The following is an 18807-nucleotide window of genomic DNA, read 5'->3' on the forward strand; positions in this document are numbered from 1 at the left end:
CTTGACAGAAGACCGCATTACTTTTCCAACAAGAGTATCCTTCCTTTATTGGACCTGTGCCACAATAGTCTGTAGGTTGAAGACCGAAACCAAGCACTTTCGGAGCACTGCTTCCCATCCAAATTATCTGTGGTAGCTACCATTATGGTACCATAAATTATATTGTTACACCGGAATCTTAGAATGTGGTGGTTATGAATTACCATGTTTATAGGTGGTGTGTGAAAGAGGAATTGGGTGCATATGAAAGAAAAATGCTGAGTTTAAAGCTGCAAGTGTAATGGGTGGCTTTTATATGAGGTTTTGTTTTCTCTTTAAGGCAATATAGAGGAAATGAAGGTCAGATGCGGGAACTTCAGGATCAGCTTGAAGCTGAACAGTATTTTTCGGTAGGTTTAATTTTACTACAATAAAGGATTGTTTTGTTCAATAACTTCATGACTAAATACCCCAATGCTCTGACATAAATGAGTGACACACAAAATACTACTAAAAATGTACAAATACACAAAAATCAAGCTAACAACATGAAAAGATTGTGATATGTATATAGTAACAATCATAAATACTGTACTTGGTCTATTACCCTTTATTTATATGATTTTGTGGGCAGCAAAAGTACTGTGTTCCATTTATGTTGCATAAGTAATACCGCTTCATATGCATATAGTAGTGAACTGCCTCCAAAAATTTCCTAAAAGTGCCTCAGGTGTAAACTAGTTCCAAATTAGTTTGCTCATAATCTAGCAGACTTGATTAGAGAGCCAGGTGTCACTTCCCCATTGTCCTTCTAAATTGGGTAGATTTATACAAGCTTCAGCCAATGCATTTGGCATTGAACTTTAGGATGAATTGAAAGAAAGAAGATTCATACAGTTTAAGACCAGAAGGGCACATTAGATCTTCTAGCCTCACTCTTCTTGTATATCACAGGCTATTAAATTTTACCCCTGTGACGGTGCCCAATAACTTATGTTTGGCTAAAAGAGATCTTCCAGAAAGGAATCTTATATTTATTTTAAGACATCGAGAGATGGAGAATCTATCCCTTCCTTTACTAGTTTGTTCAGTGGTTAGTCACCCTCACTTTTCAAAGTTTATGCCTTATTTCTAATTTGAATTTGTCTGGCTTCTGCTTCTACAAATCGGTTTTTATTACGCTACTCTCCTCAAGGTTATAGAGTCCTGTAGTGCCCAGTATTTTCTCCTCATGAAGGTATTTATACTCAGTATTCAAGTCACCTTTTAGTCTTTAATTTGTCAGGTAAACATACTGATCTTTTTAAGTCTCTCAGTGTAAGGTATTTTATCTGGCCTCAAATCATTTGTGGGTTTTTTCTGCAACCTCCAATTTTTCAACTTTTTATAATGTGGACAACAGCGAGAGATACAGTAGTCCAGTATCAGCCTCACTATATACTAAGGCCAAGTAAGAGATACTTAATATCCAACTTATCCAAGTCAGTAAGGTTTATTAACTTTTCTGTTTGCAAAGCCTTAGCATTTGAGGAAATTTGGCTTAGGCTAGGCATCTGAAGACTCAGTCCAGGCTCTAACCTTGTACAGATGGGACAGATAGGGATCCCTATATTTTGGTTGTCTAACACTTTTTTTGATAAAAATAACTGTTACCTTTTTAAGCTCTAACACTTCCATTCTTTGCCATAGGCCCTTTACATTTGTCAAGGAGCAAGCCCTTGGGCTAAAGAAATGTCTTTCCTTTATTCCCTGAGATTCCATTGAGGTTTAGCTGAGAGATAAACTGTTAAATTACAGTTTCATATGTCTCACTTGCATTTCTCATGAAAATTTTGGCATCACACTAAAATAATAACTGAACAGGAACTTTTTAAAAAAATTGTAATTAAAATTGAATTAAAGGTTGCATAGACAACTGTAAATGTGGCATTTCTTAACTATTGAGTACTTGACTTTGCAACTCAAATAATTTTTAATACATCTTTAGTATATAATATTATACCCAGTTTGCACACATGACTCTTCATGCCCACAAAACCTCATTTTTTAATATGTGGGATTCTTGAGTCACAATTGGGCCAATCTAACCAAACCATCTTTAAGTTAAATGCTCTTTATCCGAAGATTTTCAGAGTGTTGCACTCTGTGGTGTAGGTTAATACCCGTCTATCCATACATCACAGAAACTGAATAGCCAAAAAGTAAAGAACTGCACTAGAGCCCCAGATTCCACCTTCCTGGTCTCTCTTTTTACTATTAATCAGTAACTTTTCTTTCATTGAGTGTATTTATTGCACTTGATTTACAATCCTAGGATTTTGGCTGGAAAGAAAATAACCTTTTAACATATAATTATATTATTCACTGGATGTGTTTTTGCACTGTCCTAATATAGCTTTACATTGCTGCAGCCCAAGTCTAACCTAAGTAGAGACAGCTTATCAAAACTATGAATTCTTTGAGTGTCTGTCAGCGTGGATCCCACTCTAGGTTCTTATGTCTCTTAAGCGTGCAAGAATGGATTTTTTTGACTAGTCATGTTTGTTGAGGCTCTGCATGTGCCCTGTTCTACCTCGTGCTCCTACATGAGGTAAGGAGTGGGGTGGATGGGGCAGCCTCAATCTTCCCTCAGGTCCCCCTCGCTGCTCATGCCAGTGAGACAGAACCTAGCTGATGTCTGATCTACTAGACCAGAGGTGGGCAAACTACGGCCTAAGGGCTGGATCTGGCCCCTCAGGGCTTTGGATCCAGCCCACAGGATTGCCTCCTGTGGTGCTGCAGGCCCTGCGCCGCTCTCAGAAGTGGCCAGCACCACATCCCTGGGGGGGCAGATGGCTCTGTGCGTTGCCCTTGCTTCTAGGCACTGCCCCCCGCAGCTCCCATCGGCCAGGAACGGGGAACTATGGCTCATAGGAGCTTCTGGGGAGGTACCTGGAGGCATTGCAAGAGCAGTGTGTGGAGCTCTGTGCGCTGTCACAGCGGCCGCGCAGGGACGTGGTGCCGGCCGCTTCCCGGAGTGGCGCAGCGTGGGGCCAGGGCAAGCATGCAGGGAGCCTGCCCTGGCCCCAGTGTGCACCGCTGCTGCCCTGGAGCTTCTTTAGGTAAGCGACACCAGGCCGGAGCCCAAACCCCTCCTGCACCTTGCCCCCCGCCCCCAACTTCCTGTCCTGAGCACCCTGCTGCACCTTGCAGCCCATGCACCCCAACCCCCTGTCCTGAGCACCGTGCACCCCAACCCTGCCACACGCCGCACCACTCCTGCACCCCACCCCAAAGTCTGTCCATCCTGCAGTGGACTAATTCTGCTGAAAGACTGGCTTGACAGATACCTATTCTACTTTGGAGAGTCCTGTAAGTGAAGCAGGTTCTTGGTCTCAGTCTCCTTCTTTGTGAGGACTGGGAAGTCGTGAGAAACAAGAGTAATGCTCCACCTTCTGGAGCAATCCATGAAAGTGGCATTGGATCCAGATGTATTGAGTTAGAAGACACTTCTAGTGGTCTCTAGATCGCATGAGGTGGACTGATGACTCCAAAGACCTCCTCAGAGAAAACAGCAATGAAGCCAGATCCGATGTCAGCACCGGTATCACCTTTGGTGCTGAAGACACCAACAGCCCCAACGTTTAATCAGCATTTCAGAGGTCGAAGCAAAATGCTGAAAGCGATCACTCTCAACAGTGAGGCAGGAGTTCAAGAAGGATCTCTGTCTTCTTGTAAAGAAAGGGATAGAAAGATGTCGGAAGATAGTTCGGTCAAGTCCAGTGTGGCTTTGAGGATCAGTGGAAAGGAGCAGACTGCGATGCAGCAGATGCTACCTGTGTGGAAGTGTCCTCATCTATGTTGACTCAGCACCAGCAGGGCAGACTTGGAGTGCACTGGAGTCACGGTTGGCACCAAGATATGTATTGGCACTAGTACAGACCTTGACACCAACAACCCCTTACCAGTCAGCACCACCTGTGGAAGAGGTGTACCCCTTCTCCACCATTTCCCCCAGGCACATCTTTTTGCTGGCAGCCTGCAGAGATCTGTCTCCACTAAAGTCCACAAGTTGTACCACTAGGACATCCAAGGACCTGTACAGACCTCAACTACTAGCCCACCAGGATTGTCACTGGACCAGCCAGCAATCCGAGAGCCACCTATATGTGTATGGTATGCCACTGTGGCTATTGCAGCCTACCTTCCCCAGCCTTTAGGAGCTTGTCCCTACAGTGGTAGAAGACTGGGAGGTCTCCCTCTCTAGCAGCTTTTCTAATAAGACCTCAGTCACTGGCATACACAGAGGAGCGAGATCCAGAGGTCCAGCAGCCCCCCTCACCCCTTAAGAAATTCTCCCTTACTGTCCCTGGTGCTAGATAATTTCAAGGCAATTCAGGAGCTCCTAGTGCAGACTGCAGACATCTTGAAGATGAGACTTCAATCATCCCTAAAAAATTCCACAAGTTATTTGACATTTTGTCAGCCACTGGCCCTCCCAGGATTGTTCTCCCCATAAACAAGGCCTTGTTCCAAAGATGCTGGCCTACAAGCATGATTAGCCTTTAACTCTTTTAAAGTCCACCTGGCAGTGATATCAGGGTGCCATGCACCAATACAGTTACCTTCGGTCTTTTTACACCCTATGGTGTTCAGATTCTTCAAGGCTTTTTTCATATCTGCCCTCACTCCCACCATCCAGGGAGGATGCTGCTTGTCAGTGACCTTCAGTGGGATCTCCAGATACACAATATCAAAGCAGAAAGAACGATTGCTTGCAATATAGTAACTATGGTTCTTCAAGATGGTGTCAGTGTGATCCCACCACTTGCTTTCCATCCCTGATTTCTGGAGTTCTTAGCTACACAGGCTTCGAATTGTAAAGGAGCTGAGGGAGGGACGCAGCCACCTTGCCCTTTGTGGCCTCATGTGGAAGCATAAGGAAGCAGAGTGCATTCTCATCTGCAGTGGGACTGTACTGCTAGTCCAAAAAAAAATTGACACGACTAGTCAAACAAAATCTAGTCTCCCTCACATGAGGCACATGCTCGCTTATAGTGGGATTCCCACTGAGTACAATATCTTGAAGAACCACAGTTACTGTAGGGTAAGTAACCATTCTTTTTCATTTGGATAGCTATATACAGACATATACAAATCTAAGAAAAACAAACTAAAGTGTGTATATGTAGGCAACATCTAAGGGCTCTATATAAAATTGTTATATTTTAGGTCCTAATTTTGACACCCTTACCTATAGTCCGCAGTGGGATTACTCAGTGGGTAAGGTACTATTCAATATGAGTAAGCATGGCAAAATCAGACACTTAGTTTAGTCAAGACAAATTCATTGTAATATAGTCTATTAATCGAAATAGTTGACTTTTTTATTATATTCAACCAAATGACTATCATCTTGATCTTGGGAATAGGAAAGTATTTGAGTCAGTGTAAATGGGTTTACGCAAGGGAATTTTAGGAGGGAGGGATGAAATCTACTTTTGTGCTATGTTGTTCCTCAGTATGTTTGCTCAGATTACAGAGAAAATAGCACCCCATGCATTCTGCACATGTTCCTCAGAATGCTAGAAAAACATCTTTGTTGTCATCCTATGGGCATCTCTGCTGATTCAGCCCCAACAGAGCAATGGTTCATGGCACTCAGAAACCATTCTCCGCACTTTCATGCACTGGGATTGTATCAATATTGTATTCAGGGCCTTCCATGTCTCTCATTTGGCTGGAGGATTTGTTTCATTCGTGTGAGTACAGACAACGGCATAAGATGCTCTCTAATGCATGAACTTGAAATATCCTTGTGAATTTATATAGTCAGTTGAGATTTCAGTTTGAGAAATATTTTTATACCTGTCACAGTTTCAGGGTTCACTTCACCTTTGACCACTCCCTTCCTGGTCTTCTTTGAAGGAACCTACTTAAGGTGACAGGCTTCCAGCCGTCACCTCTCTCAGAAAAAGACCCATTTTTCTCTCTCCAGACCTGGGGTTTAGGCTTGCATTCCTTCTGCATCTCACTGTAATTTCCCCAGCAGGTCTGACCATGGTCCAGCACTGTGGCTAACTTAGGGTCATTGCTACAGCAGTGTATACTTGTTACCATCTAGCCTTCATAAAGCACAATACATTTATTCTTGTGGTAAATGCATTACAGAGACAACAAATAAAACCCATAAAAATGTCTATACACATGCTAAAAGCTTACCAGATATCACCCATCAGTCTTTTGGGGTCCTAGTAGATCAGTCTTTCAACCTTTCCACAAGGATTGGGGTCCACCCCATCCCTTGGACACAGGGTCCTATCTGTTTACTGGATCTGAAAAAAATGCACTGTTTAAACTCTGCCTTTTTATGCCAAAAGCCCTTCCTTTGTCTGATGGTCTCTGGACCAGTATATGCAAGCCTCCACAGGGTGTGGTACCTCTCTGGAGGTGTTTACAACCTGAGTAGTTCACTGAGTAATCGCTGTTTTTGATTTCAGGAGTTGTAGTAATTCTCCCCCTGGAGTTGCATGTAAAACGATACATAAACCATTCATACAATACAGTTAATACAGTGTGATCCCCAAAGATAATGCAGTATCTATCATAATACCCACTACAAAGAAGTTTATTTTGTAATCATTTGTTTAACTAAACTTCTCTGTAATTTTATCATACATATCATGATTTGTGTAACATTTTACTAATTGGAAGACCAGGAGTACAGTGTTTTTACCCTGATTCTTTCCTCAGTTTCATGAACTCATGTAATTAAAGAAATATTAATCAGTATGATCTGAATTCTTAGCCATAGTTCTTCAGAGTAAAATGTTTTTTAAGCTCAGAGGATTATTACTGTTTTTAATATTTGTATTATCCTGGTACCTAGGAATCCCATTCATGGACCAGGACTTCATTGTGTTATACCGTGTACAAACAGAACAAAACTATAGTCTCTGCTCCCAAGAGCTTGCCATCTAAGTATGAAACAACAGATGAATACAGACAGACGGGGGAATACAAGGAAACAATGAGACAATATTATTAGTCAGCATAATCAGAAGTGATATCAGTGTGCCAGCTGTCAAACGGTTGTGAAAAATTTTTTATAGGAATCACAGCAAAGGAGAGTTTTAAGGAAGGATTTGAATGATGATTTCTTTCTAATACTTCCCTTACAGACCCTTTACAAAACTCAGGTTAAAGAGCTTAAAGAAGAAATTGAGGAGAAGAATAAAGAAACTCAAAAAAAAATACAGGAATTGCAAAATGAAAAGTATGTCCATTTTATATTTTTCAAGCAGAAAAATCTTTACTTTGTATAGTAGTGTGGTATCAATCTTGAAGCCCTGAATCCAGGATAAAAACATATTTTTTTTTCCCTGCAGTAATGCTGAGAAATGACTACTTATAAAAAGTATAACAGGTCTTGAAATATAGTGAATATATAGGATGTTACTTATATTGATGGATGATTAAGAATGGAGTCAGGGTTAATGTTTATTTTCTTGGACTAGGTTTGGAGTTTTTGGAGAGTAGAAATGTCTGACATTTAGAAAAATAGTTTTGTTGGATTCATAATTTTGTCAGACTCACTCCCCTCCTCCAAAAATATTGTTAGCCTGGTAATTACATTTAGTTTTTGAGCCAATAAATGGTTTTCAGACAAAGAATTTAATTTTAATGAAGATAATACTTCATTTGAAAGCTCATTTTAAGTGTGTCGTACTAACTACAACCAAATCAATTAAGGTTATCCAATTTTGTGAATCTTTTCAAATAATTGAAGAATTTACAGTATTTCAAAACTTACAAAAGACTATTACTTAAAACTATTTCCAATTCAGTAATTTGTTCTTCTATCTATGCAGAATTAGTCCTGTCCATTTCATAATCTTTATTCAAAAAGTGATGGTTTTGCGCCTGTGTATAGTACAGAACTTGTGGTACTTGACAAGCATGGTCATTGGTCTGCATAAGTATTGCAGACAAGTCTTTAAGAGTAAATTAGGGCATGTTAAAAACAATGTTCACTGTGGATTTGAGAAGAACGAAAGGAAGGAGAGAAAAGACACGATGTTGTTAAATATGATATAAGGAGAGATTATCAACCAATCACAGCCCTGAGCAAGAAAATGTTGGAGAATCTCAATTCTCCAAGGTGGGGACAAGGGAAGAGACACTCCCTTTAGCCCTTTTGGTGTCTCTTCTCTTCTCTTTTTTTTTCTTCCCATTTATTTTTTTGTCGTCTTATGGAGGCTTTTTATTCCCTCACCCCTTCAGCATAATATATGTTGTATACATTTTTAATTAGATCTATACATGAGCTATTCCAAACTAATTGTTGCCTGTCTATGCTAGGGGCCCTCTTACAAATACACCAGATCAGGGACTCAGCTGCAGCACAGTTGTCGTTGAACTATGAAAGCATATTTTTATTTTGCAATACGGATAGGCCTTTAATATAACCTAATACTGCAGTAAAAACTTAAACAGGCTTTAGTATGGTTTGGGAAAATTGTGAATATCCCCTCTATATTGCAACATACCACCATGTTTTTTACCATGTTGGGGGCTGTGATGCTTCCCTGGATTGTGAGGCAACTTGCTACAACCTTCCCTTAATATGAGAAATCCTTGAACTGTGCCAGCTGTGGGTCAGCTCCCTAACTCCACTGGCCATAGGCAACACAAACACTGCTCTCTAGGCCCTGCAGGCCCACTGTCACTCTGTAGGTTACCGATTGGCACACCCCCCAGCCCTCGAACCCTCCCTGGAGTACTGCCCCTTGTCTGCTGAACACTCTGTTTCCACAGATTCACTTCTTCCAAACAAATAGTACACTCTAGCTTACAAGTTCCATCTTGGATCACTGCTTAGCATTTAGGTGTATTTATAGTGAAATCAAGAAAAAGTTTATTTAACAAAGCCTAGAGATTCAAGTAGTAGCAATTAGAAGTATTGGAAACAAATAGTTACATATAACATAACACACATTCAAGAGCCCAAACTTAAGACATTAGAGTATCTCCTTAATTTTAAAGTATTGCTCACCCAAAATCCTTGCAGTACTTTACAGCCAGGCTGGCTGTGATGCATCTTTCATGAGACAAGCACGCTGTCAATTTGCCTTCTAGGTGAAGGATTCAATGTATTCATTTGCACTGCAAGGTATACTAGACCAATCTTTTGTCGATCTTCATAAAGAGGACACCCTTTCTCCTGTATCATAGAATATCAAGGTTGGAAGGGACCTCAGGAGGTCATCTAGTCCAACCCCCTGGTCAAAGCAGGACCAGTCCCCAATTTTTGCCCCAGGTCCCTAAACGGCCCCTCAAGAATTGAACTCACAATCCTGGGTTTAACAGGCCAATGTTCAAACCACTGAGTTATGTTGCTTCCTGTAGATTTCCTCACTTGTAGATTTTGCAATCACTCCATTCACACTTGGTCCACTATGCATATAGTAGGTATATAATAAACAAATGGCCAGACATGGAGATTGGTGTCGGTTACCTCCTGCCTGAAAGGAACATCTTCACGGTGTGTCATCTCCTGGTGACCTGCCATAACTCCAAGACCTTAACAACATAATTTTTAGTATACCATGTGCACATACATTTCACAGTGATTATGACAACCAGTGGGCTTCTAGCTCTTGGGAGAGATTTTGCATGCCACTCTGGTGAACTATTATGCATATATCTGACCCCAGGGATCCCTGTAAAATCATATGTATCCACTTTGCCCTCTACCAGTTGGCACCAAAGGGACCCTTGCTTACAGGGGCCAACTGTGTTTTAACCTCCCAGTATGGCTGCATTTGTAGTGCAAGTGGACACTGTTGCAAAAAATTGTGCTTCTTCAGAAACTACCCAAACAGTATAAAGCATGATATCTGAGCAGTCTTTAACTTCATTAACTGTGAATGCTAAAAATGTAACAACTGTTATGCAATAACCGTGGTTGAAAAAGTTTTCAAACATGGTATCAAGTGCTGATATGGACAGGACCTATGCTTTTGTAGTGCATTACATAGGTGTCCTCTCCCCTTTTAATGTAGAGCTATTTGCTTCTCTTGATCCTTTAAAGGCAATGTTTTTAAAAAATGGTGCACTGAAAAGTACAGTCTGGGCTTGTTTGTTCTCCCTGCAAATGTTAATTATTTTCCACAGGAAACATAAGATCTTAACATTCTGTTATAGAGAAACTCTTGCTGCACAATTGGATCTGGCTGAAACTAAAGCTGAGTCAGAACAGTTGGCCCGAGGTCTCCTGGAAGAACAGTATTTTGAATTGACTCAGGAAAGCAAGAAAGCAGCGTCAAGAAATAGACAAGAAATTACTGACAAGGACAACATTGTAAGCCGGGTAAGTTGTTGTTTAAACGTATAAAAAGTGGCTTTATTGTCAAAAAATCATCAAACGTTACAACTATAACTGAAAATTTGTGTGTGTGTGTGCGCATAAAAATTTAGGTTTTTAAAGTCCAGCATCCAGCAATTTGTGCGTGCAAATTGAGGCAGTTTTGCATCTGCAGTTATTTGTGCACATAATTGCTGCCATTTAGCTAACTGAGAATCTGATCTGAGGGCACGTTCCGGTATTTAGACATTTAAATTACATTATTTGAGCTCCCAAATAAATGTGGACACAAAAAGAGGGTCTGGGTTGAGGCCAAGTTGAAAATCAAGCACAGTATCTTTCAGTTGGTCCACCATCCATCACTATATATTTTTAAAATCATCAGTTTCTTTAATAGTGTACTCGGGGATCTGACTGAATAATCACTTTCCTCATTCAGAAAGGATTTGAAAGATATTGGGTTTTTTTCCAGGCAAATATTTTTAAATCAAAATATACAAGCTAGAAATTCTCAACTTCAAAGAGCAACCATTTAATTTTTGCATTACATTTACAGTAATGTTAGCCAAGAGTTTTTACTCACAAACCCTATTAATTTGCTGTATAATATTTCTATTTTATAATACCTTTAAACTGTGTTCTTCCACTTCGGCCTTCTGCATGCAGAGGCATGCATGCACTCAGATACTGCCTAACATAACCCAGCAGTAAAATTTTGCGCATGATGACCAAAATGCATTGTTTTTCTGCATGCTATTATGTACTTTACACCCCCACATTCAATTATTTGAAGTAACATTTGTTGCAGTAATGTTACACGTGCAATAGCCCCAAGAAATAACCTTTCACTTTCCAGAATGCCCCATTTTCATTTGAGACTATTTTAAATAACTGCATAAATATGGAATCTAAGTAGGAACTTCCTACCCATAAGTTGTCAACTTCAAATATTATTGATAACATAACTCAACACACAATCATTCAATGTATTTCTGTAGGTTTCAAACAAAACTTGCTTACTGAACACAACTGTAGTCTTTTTGTCTTTTAATATGTTTGTATAGCATCCAGCACAATGATCCTGATTGGGAGCTAATATAGGCAAATAATATTAATTTCCCCCTACAGTTTATTTCACAAATCCTGTGTGCTCCGTTTGACAAAAAAACAAATATTTTCTTTTTACCCATATATGCCTGTCTGTTTTCCATGATATATAACACTACTCAAATGTAAATTCCATGGACTGAGAGTGATAATAAATAATTATGGAAAGCCTGAAATCTTGGAATTTCATAACTAGCACCTGATTCTCTGGATTCAGGTGTAGGTAGCTACGTGTTATCGTTTACAGAAAAGTTCCTTAAAATTTACTGAAAGCTGCTGAACAAAGTAACAGTGAAGTTCTGCTTAATTCCTTAAGTTCTGTTGGGTATTATTTATTGCACACTGAAAATGTGCTTAACGCTGCATGGATCATAAAAGTAGACCTAATCCTTTTCTTAGAGAGAGTTGTATACCCAGTGTCTTTGTGAAGGAAAGAGGGATCAGAAGTAAAATATCTAGAATTTTATGTACAATTTTGAAGTATGAACAGATTAGTTAGTATGCAATCTAAGAATTGTAATTCTGTGTGGAATACTATTATTGATTTAAGATTATTTTAAAGAATAAATACAGTTTTGAATATGGGTAGGATGTATAGCAAATGCTTTGTTTTAAAATCTGTTTGTTTTCATTTAGCTGGAAGAAACAAATAATACATTAACCAATGATGTTGAGTTTCTAACAAAAGAAAATGCAGAGCTCATTGAAAAAAATAAGAAACAGGAGGAAGGTATGGCATGTTTTGAGTTTTAAATTATATTAGGATGATGCATAATTGATTACAGAGAAATATGCATTTGCTGTTACAGACTTGAAAACCAATTTTGGCCATTTTTTCCTTCATTATTAAGGACCTTATCTTTTCCATGTTGTCAGCATGAAATTAATTACTTCCTCCCTCCCATGTGATGGGGGACATGTGGTTCCTTTTCTGCTCCTAGGGATTTCTGGTGGACGTAGCTGTTGAGGAAGCCTGTGCTGCCATGAGGATGAGAAAAGACTGTGGGGAGCCAGGAGCTAGTGAAAAGTTTTATAAGACTTGCCTGAATCTGCTGGTTTTGTGGGTCAAATTCCCAGCCCATTTCGTTTGTACAAAGAGAGATTGCAAATCCCATCCTCTCATGATTTATGATTGCAAAGAATACATAATAATAATAAGCTTAGTGTATTTAGCTTAATATTATATCAGAATATGTTGTTAAACATGATGTAAGGAAAGAATATCAATCAATCACAGACCAGAAGTAAACAAACCTTCTTCTTCATATTCCATGTCTACTAATCTTCATGATGGCACTTAAATTTCCATGGAGCTCTGAAAATTATAGTATGAATGGTTTTTTTATGTTTTGCCAGATCTAGTCATGACACCATAGTTAAGGCTGCATTTGAGTTTTTTTGTTTTGACAAGATTTTTAAATCTTTGTTTTGTAAAAATATCATAAAAATGGCAAAAATCAAAACATAAAATGTAATCTCTTTTGAGTGCTATTTGAGTTTTTTATGGTGGTTGGATGAAAAATAGATTTATTACAGAGAGAATAATAAGCATTCCAACATCATTACTTTTGGCAGGTTTACAAATCCCCTGAGCTGTAAAGTATACCTTGACTTCAAATCACATCTCCAGTATGGTGTTTATATTCCCAGGCTCTTCGCTATCCTTATTGTTGGCTAAGGTTCTAAACCTAGAACACAATCAATTACGAGTTGCAGCGCGCACATCTTTCCCTCTCATTTTTAAAATACATTAGCAGAGAGGTATGCAGGGTCACTGCAGGCAGAGTGAAGAGTGGAGTCCAGATCTCTAACATGGCAGACCCACATTTTGCCACTCTGCTGCTGATCTATGGGTTATGGTTGTATGTGGTTAAACATTGTGAGAAGACACCTTACAGGTTTTGTACTTTAAAACCACAATAATCTGTACCTTATACTTTGAATCACCAAAATAATGTTTCGTATTTCAGTCATTTGTCCCACATTTTGTTTGCTAGTGTCACATACTAGCAGATTTGAAGGTTGAGAGGTGAGCTTCACACTGGTAGGGAGACATATCAGAGCCTCTTGTGTCCTTCAGGTGGTTTGAAAGCCAGCAGCAGCCTCAGCAGTGCATTTTCTGCTTCTGATCAAAGGTCAGGTGTATTTCCATTTCAGAGCAACCCTCGGGTCATTGAGGGTATACATGCCAGCTCCCAAACATAAGCATTTCAGACCACAAGCTTACCACAGGTACCCTGCTTACTATTGGTACTGACAAATGGATGCTCAAAGGAAACAACAGAAGTTTGTGGGAGAAATTCTTATAAACAGTTGGAACTTCATCTCACCTATCTTCATTATTGAGGCTGTAAATTTGATTGCTCACCCAGGAATATTTTACAAGTTATTATGGATCTAGCTATCCCATCTCCTCGCTTTTGGCGACCGCCTGTCTCATTTCCACTATTTCTGGACTGATATAACAAGAAATGGGTGGGTATTGGAAATCATTGGAGTGGGATCTGAGATTTAATTTCAGTCCATACTCAACACTTGCCCACCTTCCCTGTTCCTGTTCAGGGACCCCTCTCACAAGAGCTTGTTAGACCAAGATGTCCAATCACTTCTGGCTCTTGGCACAATAGAGGTGATGCTTTGCTTCAAAGGGAGGGCTTTTTAATCGAGGTACTTCCTCATCTCCAAGAATAAGTGGGGGGACTTTGGCCTGCCCTAGAACTCGGAAGAGTGAACACTTACTTCAGGAAGATAAAGTTCAGAATGGTATCCCTAGCCACCATCATCGCATCTCTAGACTGACTGGTACAGTGTCCAAATGACTGATTGGTACACTGCTCTTGACCTTCAGGACGCATTCCCTTATCACAATCCACCCATTCCACAGATGATATTTGACGTTTGTGGTTGGGAATTACCATTCAGCCTATTGGCCACTGCCAAAGTATTAGCAAAGTGTCTAGTTGTAGCAGCTTACCTCAGAAAAACAGGGATCCAAGTATGCCCATACTTGGACTATTGATTAGTTTGTGGGAGATTATGGCAGAGGTAGAGGAACAATATTCATCACATCCTTTGGTTGTTCTCTTTTCTGGGACTGTTAGGAAAGAAATGCCAGTATTGATCCCTATGCAGAAGATAAAATTAATTGGAGCAATATTGGATTTTACTAAAGGTGTTAAAGGAGCACTCGACAAAGACAAAGCCATTGTTGAAAAGCTTAATGAATTATTTGCAACAGTCTTCACTGAAGAGCATGTGCGGGAAATATCCACATCAGAGCTATTCTTTTTGGGTGACAGATCTGAAATAGTGTCCCTAATTGAGGTGTTAATAGAAGAGGTTTTAGACCAAATTGAAAAACAAAACAGTAATAAGTCACCAGGACCAGATAGTATTCATCCAAGAGTTCTGAAGGAACTCAGATATGAAATTGCAGAATTATTAATTGTAGTATTTAACCTCTCACAGAAATCAGCCTTTGAATCAGATGACTGGAAGGTAACTAATGTAATACCGATTTTTAAAAAGGGCTCCAGAGGAGATCCTGGCATTTAATGGACAGTGAGCATAACTTCAATACCAGGCACATTTGTACAATATATAGTAAAAAACAGAATGATCAGACATGTAGATAAACATGATTTGCGAGGGAAGAGTCAACGCAGCTTTTGTAAAGAGAAGTCATGCCTTACCAATCTATTAGAATTCTTTGAGGGAATCAACAAGCATGTGGAGAATTGTGATCCAGTTGATATAGTAATTTGCATTTTCAGAAAGCCTTTAAGATTCCTCACCAAAGGCTCTTAAGGAAACTAAGTAGTCATGGTATTAGATGGAAGGTCCTTTCATGGATCAGTAACTGGTTGAAAGGAAACAAAAGGTATGACTAAATGGTCAGTTTTCACAGTGGAGAGAGGTGAACAGCAGTGTCCCACCAAGTATTTGTACTGGGATCTGCGCTGGTCAGCATATTCATAAATGATTTGGAAAAGGGGATGAACAGTGAAGTGGCAAAGTTTGCAAATGATAGTTATTTAAGATAGTTAAGTCCAAAGCAGACTGCAAGGAATTAAAAGGATATATCAAAACGGTGTCACTAGGCAACAAAAATAGCAGATGAAATTCAACATTGGTAAATGAAAAGTAATGCATGTTGGAAAAAATAATTCCAACTATATACACACGGATGGGTTCTAAATTAATTGTTACCATCCAAGAAAGAGATCTTGGCGTCACTGTGGACAGTTCTCTGAAAACTTCTGCTCAGTGTTGCCAGTGGTCAAAAATGCTATAACAGTATGTTAGGAGCTACATATATATGCATTTTAGCTTTGCCCTATCTATCTGAAGTATTCTGCTGTGAGATATTTATGATATTCCAGTATCATTAAATAAATGGTCTTTGTGTTTGTATGCAAAGTCAAAGAACAGAAAGATGGAAAAAAACCCACATACTATGGAGAAATGAATGACCTTTAAAAATTGTTTTCTTGCCATAAAATGTATATCTTAGAAAGTTTAATGGTATTTTTTAACAGAATTTAAATTGAAGAAAGAAGAGGAAATCAACAGTATTAGAATGCATTATGAGAAGAATCTTCATACTGAAAGAACTCTTAAAACACAGGTATTAATTTTTAGATATTTTAATATGAACATGTTGACTTCATTGTGGCATACCAGAAAAATAGCTTTCAAATTTTAATGAATTACTCTGTGTGATTACTTCTCAGCACTATAGCTAGATGAAATTTGTATTTGTGATGATCTATAAATCTTAAATTTGCATTAGTGTAATTTATAGCTAAAAGCATAAGTTCTGATCCTGTAAACTTTTCACTTGATTATGGAATGTTCAAGAGAGTAAGGGTTTGCAGGATCAGACCCACAGATGACATGTTAATAGGAGCTTTTTTGTAGCCAGTGCATTCACTTTTATAATTAATTACGTTCTGGGAAATCTACACTTTTTAAAGATGGTCTCAGCTCATTTAAAAAAAATCTATTCCAAAGTTGGAAATGCTACATTTTACTTTTCTCTTATTTCTACTTTTTCTTACTGAAATATAAGTATTTTAGTAGTCAATTTGACAGCTGCAGTAACAAGGGGATAGAAAGGCAGGGAGTTCTAGATGCATGTTTTCAATATAATGTCATGCTGAAATATAACGTGGGCTTCTGTAACCCAAATGATTTTTCTCTCTGACGTGGTTCTGAACCAAGAGAAACTTCTACGTTCTTTACAAAAGCTTACGTGTATAGCATCTCTCTTAATTCATGTACTTTTTTTATACAGGCTGTGAACAAATTGGCTGAGATAATGAATCGGAAAGATTTTAAAATAGACAGAAAGAAAGCTAATATACAAGATTTGAGGAAAAAAGAAAAGGAAAACCGAAAGCTACAATTGGAGCTTAATCAAGAAAAAGAGAAATACAATCAGATGGTAGTGAAATACCAGAAGGAGCTCAATGAAATGCAAGCGGTAAAACCTTTTCCTTTTTCGTTGTAGTTGGTGATCCAGTCCAAAGGGAAAGAGAGTGTAGACATTATCTTCCTTAAAAGTAACAATTATGAACCAAATATATGTACTAGAAGACACCTTTTTTTTCTGTCCAAAACACTGTGATTATGTTTTCTAATACAGTAGAATCTACTTTATAGACCCATTTCATTGTGACAGTTGCCAGGGAACAAATCCGACGCCATGCATTTGACTTACTGAACAATGAAAAAAAATGACACAATATAGTTTGATTTTTGCAAACCAATTTGCAATAGTTTACAGATGTAAATTGGTACTTTCTAGTATAAAATTCCCCTTATGTGGTCTCTAGCTTGCTTTATTACAACTTAAAGAAATTATTATTGCTCTAATTTAGAGTCTAAGTGGCTGATTTAATATTTGGGGATGTTCTTTTTAAGAAAAACATTAATGAAATTAATCAGACTATTTCCTAACTTAATGTATTCCCACAAGTCCTTGATAACTGGGCTGATCGTTTTAATTAGCATATTTTAGTCTCAAACAAAAGCCCAAACCAATTCAGAGAATTCTGTTATTGTAATAGAATAGTAAAAGATTCCAAATGAATAGTAATGTTACCAAATTAATCCATAGATTTACTGAAAGCTTGTAATCCATCATAATTCATTCTTATTTTTTTAAATATCTTATTATTTTGTATCCATGTTCTCTTTGGATCATATGCTTACTCTGTGTGTGTGTGTGTGTGTGTATATATATATAAATACAGCAACTAGCAGAAGAGTCAACATATAGGAATGAGCTTCAGATGCAGCTGGATAGTAAAGAGAGTGATATAGAACAATTGCGTAGTAAAATTTTGGACCTTCAGCAAGGAATGGACTCTACCAGTGTTGCCAGCCTCCAGCCAGATGAAACTGATGGAAACCTTACAGGTAAGAGAATTATGCATTTGGACAACTTTTTTTTTGTATATATACTTAGTCTTAGAAATTGTTGGCCATCACCTTTTAAAATGGCTTCTCTCAACTTTTCTTCATCCCCTCTCCATTATTTTAACTATTTTTTTTTAAAAAAAAATTTACTTAATCTTTTGTTGAAGTCCTGAATGCAGGATAATAGTGTTAACTTTTTATGTTGGAGGCCAGGTAGGGATTTCATAGCTTGGCTAGCTTTGTATAGAGCACTGTCTTAATTTCATCTGAAATTAGTCTTCCCAGGTTAGAACCATCACTTCCATTCAGTGGAAGAGACCATCCTTACCACTGTCGTTGCTGCACTGTGTGAATATAGTGGATGTGATATGTGTTGTAAATGAGGAATCTCAAATTTTTTCATAGGGTAGACCATACTGTAATGCAAAATTGCCTTCTGGATCTCCTATAGTTCACATAGCATCGCTGTGGCAATGACAAAAATTGCCTCCCTGGAAAGTAAATGTTAGGAAAATATTTAATGCACTTTTAGCTATATGTTGTGATTCAGTAGATGAAAACAAAGAGAGAAAGCATCATGTTACTAACCATCTCTTTGCAGACCATGAGCATATAGTTCATGGACTGCAGTTTGAGAACTGCTGTTGTAGATACTGGTTACTTTTTGTGGTGCTGCAAGAATATAACCTGATCTCTGTTATGCCAGCACACAAGATTTATTTTTGATACAGAACAACATTCAATAATAATATGCTGTGCTGTAAAATGCCCATAAGGTAAAGTTATTAGGCTTATTTTCTATATGCAGTGATATAATTTTCCTTGTGAAATTAGTAAATATGCTTGTCATGTGACTTTAAAATCTGAATACACAGCAGCAAAATACATCTGAATATCTGTAAATAAGGATAGGACCTATGTCATCAAGAGCATTTTAGACAAGGGGGAGAAGG

The 18807-nt window shown here is 38.5% G+C and overlaps 1 protein-coding gene across 4 annotated transcripts in view; it reads left to right on the forward strand.

Annotated features, from left to right (window-relative positions):
* The window catches only part of ROCK1 (Rho associated coiled-coil containing protein kinase 1), a 185673-nt gene that overhangs the window by 133908 nt on the left and 32958 nt on the right, over positions 1-18807 (forward strand). For all 4 annotated transcript variants that reach the window (XM_038388530.2, XM_043508019.1, XM_043508018.1 and 1 more), the window contains 7 exons: positions 320-389; positions 7140-7234; positions 10165-10330; positions 12068-12161; positions 15970-16058; positions 16728-16916; positions 17689-17854. In XM_038388530.2, the coding sequence (XP_038244458.1) occupies positions 320-389; positions 7140-7234; positions 10165-10330; positions 12068-12161; positions 15970-16058; positions 16728-16916; positions 17689-17854 (869 nt within the window). The remainder of the gene's footprint in view (positions 1-319; positions 390-7139; positions 7235-10164; positions 10331-12067; positions 12162-15969; positions 16059-16727; positions 16917-17688; positions 17855-18807) is intronic.

This window comes from Dermochelys coriacea, chromosome 2, assembly GCF_009764565.3.
Source record: "Dermochelys coriacea isolate rDerCor1 chromosome 2, rDerCor1.pri.v4, whole genome shotgun sequence".
Taxonomy (NCBI): domain Eukaryota; kingdom Metazoa; phylum Chordata; order Testudines; family Dermochelyidae; genus Dermochelys; species Dermochelys coriacea.